Source organism: Brassica napus, chromosome A9, assembly GCF_020379485.1.
Source record: "Brassica napus cultivar Da-Ae chromosome A9, Da-Ae, whole genome shotgun sequence".
NCBI classification, from domain to species: Eukaryota; Viridiplantae; Streptophyta; class Magnoliopsida; order Brassicales; family Brassicaceae; genus Brassica; species Brassica napus.
Window position 1 is genome coordinate 21,357,197 of NC_063442.1, and position 6,593 is coordinate 21,363,789.

Here is a 6,593-nt window from a genome sequence, read left to right on the forward strand (position 1 = left end):
TCATTGACGGCTTTTGATCGTTTCGGGACCGAGCTTGCACCTTTTTTGACGAATTGGTTTGAATGTTGGGTCGACGTTGAGCTCGTGTGTAGTGACGCCCGGGTCGATCCCTTTCATGTCGGAGGTAGACCAAGCGAAAGTGGAGATGTTATCCCTGAGAAACGAAATGATCTTGTCTTTCGTGTCGTCGGGAAGGTGGGCACCGACTCGGACGATCTTGGCTAGGTCGCTGTCGTCGATGGTTACCTCGAGAATCTCTTCCTTGAAAGGGTATATCTTCTGGATTGGTTTGGTGACTGAGTTAACGTGGGAAGTCGCCTTGCGGTTTTTTATCTCGGCGACGAGGAGATCTCGAGCAGCTGCTTGGTCGCCCCGAAGAGTAACGATCCGTCCTTCTCTACCAGGAAATTTGATACATTGGTGATAGGTCGAAGCGATGGCCTTCATCGCATGGATCCATGGTGTGCCTAGGATTGCGTTGTATGGAGCGTGAACGTCGATGACGGAGAACTTGATGTTTTTGGCGACGCCTTCGGTGTACACTCGCAAGCGTATCGTTCCGAGCATGGTCTCGGTTGACCCGTTAAAGCCAGTTAGCGATCGCGCAGAAGATTTCATGTCGTCGAGGCTTACCCCCATCTTGACGAGTGTTCTTTTAAAGATGAGATCGACTGAACTGCCAGTGTCCATAAGGACTTTGGTGACCGTGCAGTCACTAATTCGGACGTCAACGAGGAGTGAATCGTTGTGCGGCATGTGGACGCCTGCCGCGTCTTCGGCAGAAAAGGTGATTGTAGGACTGGCCTCTGGAGTGGTAGGCCAGCGCTGAGTTGTGATTGCCTTCCGTCAGAACGCTTTCACAGATCTGACAGAATCGTTGCCAGGAGGGGATCCTCCCATGATCACGTTCAAGTGCTGAAACTGCTCTTGGTGCTCTTCCTCGGGTCGTACCGTTCGTTCAGCTCTAAGTGAATTGAGACGTGTACGCAGATCTTGAGTCTTGCGTTGATACGGAACGATCGGCTCTGGCTCCGCCTTCGGACGGTCGATCTTGCATCATTTGAGTTTTTCGCGAAGATCTGGGATCTTCGAGTTAAGCTTAATTCGAAGATCCGTCATCTCGACACAACCGGATTGGTTGTTTGACAACATTTCCCGTTTAAGTTTGTCTTGCCGGTGTAGTGGATCTTTTCTCTTTGCGTCTAGGACGTGTCGAGCGTTTGAAACATTGAGCTTCCTTATGGGACGACTGATCCTAGGCGGCGCGCCATCGATCTCCATAAGCGTGCTGCTGCTTTCTATTGTTCGCGCCGAGGTGTCCGTGAGAGTGGGGCTTTCGACCATCTTTCCGGATTTTTGATTGAGTGAGTGACGTAGATCGTCCTCCGGCATTGCCGTTGTAGATGGCGTGGCTCGGATTGTGAAAATCTTTCGCCGAGCTTTTGGTTTTGCTTCGTCTTCTTGATCTTGACTTTCGTTATTCTCTGAGTGAAAGGGTTTCGCCGGGTGGTGGCGAGAACACGTTCGATCTCTGGTGTGGATGCCTTGAGATGATGTATCTTGGAATGGATGTCCCGCAGTGAGAGTTGTAGGTCGGCGATCTGGCGGCTTTGGTTCGAGCTCGGTCGCTACGTAGCGACCGAGCGGGACGATCGCTCGGTCGCTACGTAGCGACCGAGCTTGGATGAGCTCGGTCGCTATGTAGCGACCGAGCGGGAAAAACGCTCGCTCGCTACGTAGCGACCGGGCTGTGTGCATGCTTGGTCGCCGCGTATCGATCGAGCTTGGCTTGTCCGTGGTCCTATTGTCGTACTCGAGCTTGTCCGTGGCCGAATTGGATACATGTCTGTTTCCTTCGGACAATCGGTATTTAGTGGTTCGATTGAGATTTGAACAAGATTTTTACCGCAAGGCTCTTTGTAAAGATATCTTTACGAAGATTACTTTTTTGTAAAAATGTTAATGCTGATTTTTACGGACTTTTAGACATTGATTCCGCCGTGACCGATTTTGACCCCACCAATCTTCCCGATTCTGGAGCCGATACTTGAGATTTTGGCGGAGCTTGGGTTATCCCTCTCTCAGCTTCTCCTGAATTTCCTCAGGCATCTTCTTGCGTTTTTGGTTAAGGCTAGGGAGAAGGGTCTCGATTTTGGTCTTAGCGAGTTTCGTCAGTTCGTTCTGGTGAAAGGGAACAATCAGACCCCTTGGACTTTCCTTGTTTCTCCGCGTCCAGGTCGCCACGTCATAGAAGATATTCTTTATCGAGACGAGAAGTGGCACGAACAATTCTTCGTTTTCCGGATGGATCGAGCATCTATGGGTGACTTCGATTTCTCCCGGCTCTCTTGGCGTTGGGCTGAGAATATCGGTTAGTTTCTATCTCGCCTATGCATTTTGGGTTTTTGGGATTGAAGACAAATTTTTGTTTTATTTTATTGAATGTAGTTCCTGCTGGAAATTCCTCGATGTCGGATGAGATACGTGGTATGATGAGAATCCTTCGGAGAGGTCGCTAGAATTGGTTCACTTTTGACCAGACTCGGATCCAGACTGTTTTTGCCTTGCCAGTGGGGACTGGCAAAGCTCCTTTAATTGAGAAGTCGGAGGACGAGACTGGGCATTCCCGGGAGGTTGCAGGGGCCTCTTCTGCTCAGGACAAGTCTTCGGATCGGTTGAATAGACAGCTCGTGAGGAGGTCGTCGTTCTGAATTTCCGGGTCTGCGTCGAGGAGTCGAGCTTCAGGAAAGCCTCCTTTAATCTCGATCCATGATTCCGACGATGACGATGTTCCAGAAGAAAGTCAGCCTCCTGATCGTTGAGTTATGGTATGGATGAGGAGACTGTGGTGATGACTCGTAAACGATTTCGATCATCGGAGGAGTCTTTGCCCGGCCATCTCGTCCTAGGTTTATCCCTGGGGGAGATGGTTCTTCATTTGCGGTTCAGAGCGATCTGATTTCCCTCGCTGGTCGTATGAGGTCCGCGGGTTGCCGTCTTCCGTCTCTCACTTCGTCAGTTGAGAAGGAGGCCTATGCCAAGGTTGCTGTGGCGAGCTCTAAGGTTCGTTTCTTGTTTACCTTTTTGAGGAATCACTTTGCATCATTTGCTTATCTCGATTTCTTTTCAGGTTATGGAGGCTTTTAATGAATATGTCGTGATGATGGGGGATCATGTCGCGGCTTCCAGGAATGATAAGGAGATCGAAAGCATTGGCTCTGAGATCAAGAGGCTTTCAAAAGAGCTTTAAGCCAACAAGCGTGAAGGGAAGAAGGATGCTGAGAAGATCGAAGCTTTGACTGAAGACTGGAAGAGAGTTCATCTGGAAAATAAGGTTCTCGAATCTCGGATGGTCACTAAACGGGAAAGAATTGCGGCGCTCGAGGTTGAGAGGGATCGGGATGTTTGCCGAGCTTCCCGTATTGCTCGTCGCGACACTGCGGCCAAGTATCGGGAGGTCCTTGAATCCTTGAAAGATAGGTGGGCGAGCAAGAAGAATGAAATATCTGCTGATATTCAGCTACAGGAGGTGGTTGCGAATATCGATCTCTTGACCGAGCTCAAGGATGGAGGCTTGACTGTGGATGCGGAACTTGCTCGTTTGAAAGAAATGGAAAGAAATTGCGTGGATCTTCTCGCGTCGGCTGCTGTGCCAGATTAATCGATCTCTGAGCTCGATCTTCCTCAAATCTCAGATGATTCCATGGATCAAATCGGGGGGGTCGTCTGTCCCCGATGATTCCGTTTCTAGTTAGCTTTTTTTTGTTTAATGTCTTTGGATATTCGCTGATCTTTGATCTCGATACTTTGAATTTTGTTTTTGACGGATAAGTATATAATTTCAGAATATCCCAGTTTCCTTATCTTTCGAGATTCTTTCATTCGTGCTGTTGAGATATTGCGCCTTTATAAAGCCTTTAGCTTCATTGGGGAATTTATCGTAATATTTCGTTCAATCTCGTTTTTACTTGCTAGAAATCATGACTTCGAGAAGATCTAACTCTCGTGATTCTGACAGGGTGCAAACTCGAACTGGTGTTGCCAATGCGGAACGCATTCGATCCGGAGATGTGAGCGACGCTCTCACAGAGGTTCTGCGTGAGGAGACTCGACTTCCGCGGTCCTTGTCCCAAGGGACAAAAGATTCCAAATGTGAGGCATCTGTTACTCGCGTCAAATCGAGCAGCCCAACGGGTTCAGAGGGGCTTGATCGTCCTCCAAAGAAAGCTAAGACGAATGGTTCGGATCGTCGTCTTGTTGTCCGAAATGATACGGTTGTTGCCAAGCCGTTTCATTGGCAGTTCTCGCATTCCAAGGACTGCCCCATTACTGAGGATCCAGACAGTGTTGCTCATTTGAGGAGGCATTCCAAGCCTGCCGGATGTCCGCTTCCTTCTCTGCGTAATATGACGGAGCGTGAAGCCTATGTAAAGATGGCCGTGGCCTATGCTAAGGTGATTCTTTTTGAAACATGATCTTTGTCGAATCGTTGGTTCGTTTTATCTTTGTTGATCTGCCGTGTTACAGGCTATGGAAGCTAACAATGAGTTCACAGAGACTTTAGAAAAACGCCTACAGGACGTTCCGCGTTCTGACGAACTTAACGAAATAAAGAAGGTTGTTCGTAAGCTGAAGCTCGGTCTTAAGATGGCTCAAGATCGGGAGCGTGCCAATGCCACCCAACTGGCTGTCGCCGAAAAGCTGGGGAATCAGGCTGCTACGCTCGAAGCTCGTCTGCGGGTTGTGAGCAACGAAAGGAGATCAGCCCTTGAGCGAATTTCCGTTCTGGAGGCGGAGGTTGAATCTTCTGCCAACACGTTTGCTGATGATCGCCGCCGTGCGATCTATGATGCCAAGAAGGTTATGGCGGACAGCTATCTGGAAGTGTTGGTTTCTCTGAAGGAAAAATGAGAACAAAAAAAGGCGGCGGCATATAGTAAGGCTCGTCTTTGGGAGGTTGTGGCCAACATAGATCTCTTAAAAGAGATTATGAACAACAATCTATTGGCTTCGGATGAGTTGTTGCAGCTTCAAGCAATGGAGGTCGAGCTCGGATCTGAAGTTGATGTTTTGGCGACCTCGGATTTCTCTATTGGGAAGCTCGACCTGCCCCATATTTTGGAGGATCTGCCCGAAGATTTCTTTGCTAAGGTTCCTTCTACAGCGGATGGTGCGGGGAAGTGCTCGGATGACCGGTTTGAAGACGGTGAATTTGGCATCGAAGAATAGATTTTTGGAGATTTTTTTTTGTTTTTTTTTTGCTTCTGTTGCTTTATTAATATTTCTTTTATTTTAATAAAGAAGGGATCGTAGGTCCCGACTTGTTTGTCGCCACTTTATGTTTCGTGCGAGGCCGACCCTTTGGGGGGGGGGCATGTGTAGATTTTTGTAAATATTCTTATCGACAGTTTTGATGAAACAAAAGATTTTGTTTATTAGTTTTGTCGCACTTGTTGGCGGAGTTGGCCGCGACCGAGGACTTGATCAGGGTCCTGGTTTTTGGTCAACTGTGAATCTTATGCGATTTCCTGATATGGGAAATTTGTTGTGCTCGAACGTCTAGGGATTATATTTGGTAAGGTGTTGGATTCGGTTTGTTACAAATTAGAGAAAGAAAACAGTCTTTGACATTATCGAGCTGCTGTTCCACGGGTGTTGCGGTGTGTTTACTTTGAATTCTGTTGGTGGGAGGAGACTGAACTCGTGTCGTGAGTTGCCTACGTACCCTCGTTGAGGGATCAAGTCATAACGTGGTTCGATTCTTTCCCTGAGGACAGGGTTTGTTGTTCGATTATTCGTGTACGTAGTTACGACTGTTTGTTAGCTTCGGTTGTGATTAAGGTTGTTGTTCGATGTCCTTAAAGCTTGCGAGGTAGCATGTCCTGAAGTTCTTCTGGCTTCCTCTGATGGTTTCGACTCCTTTTGCCGTTGGGAAATTCAGGCATTGATGGTATGTCGAAGGAAATGTTTTCATGCTGTATAGCCAAGGTCTACCAAGGATTGCATTGAATGGGGCTGGACGGTCTATCACGATGAATTCTATGATTTTTCTGACTTCTCCGGCGGTCACCGCGTGTTCGATTGATCCGAGAGAGTAGGTGGTCTCTCCTGCGAAGCCAATGAGAGGAGTTCGCTCTTGTTTTAGGAGTGCTTTGGTGAATCCCATTTTCTTAAATGCTTCGTAGAAGAGGACGTCGGCCGAGCTTCCGGTTTCGATCATTACTCGGGATAATTAGCAGCCACCAATGTCGATTCGAATCACGAGAGCATCGTCGTGTGGTTTATCGAGGTCTGCGGTTTCGTTTTTGTTGAAGGTGATTTCGTGGTCAGGACCTGTTAAGGGCTCTCTAATTCCTACATTGTTCTCAGCTCTTCTCTGGTATGCTTTGATTGAGTTAACTGAGTGGCTGAACTTCGAACCTCCATAAATGAAATCGATCCTTTTCATACCCTCGTTATGGGCCGGGAAGTTCCATCTCTTAATCGGTGCTGGTTGGTAGTGTCTCTGCCCTCCAGACAGATTGCGATTGATGGTCTGCATTATGACTTTCTTCTGAATCGGTTTCTCCAAGAGCTCGTGAATTTTGTTCATT

General features: G+C 48.0%; 1 protein-coding gene across 1 annotated transcript; it reads right to left on the minus strand.

Annotated features, from left to right (window-relative positions):
* On the minus strand, positions 1-756 carry LOC125578137. Its single transcript, XM_048740436.1, has one exon. The coding sequence runs from the start codon at positions 754-756 to the stop codon at positions 1-3; it is 756 nt and encodes a 251-aa protein (XP_048596393.1).
* Between the last annotated feature and the right edge of the window lie 5,837 nt (positions 757-6,593).

Bases quoted from the DNA above. Each gene is read 5' to 3' on its own strand.
- LOC125578137 (XM_048740436.1), bottom strand. From the start codon at position 756: ATGCCGCACAACGATTCACTCCTCGTTGACGTCCGAATTAGTGACTGC.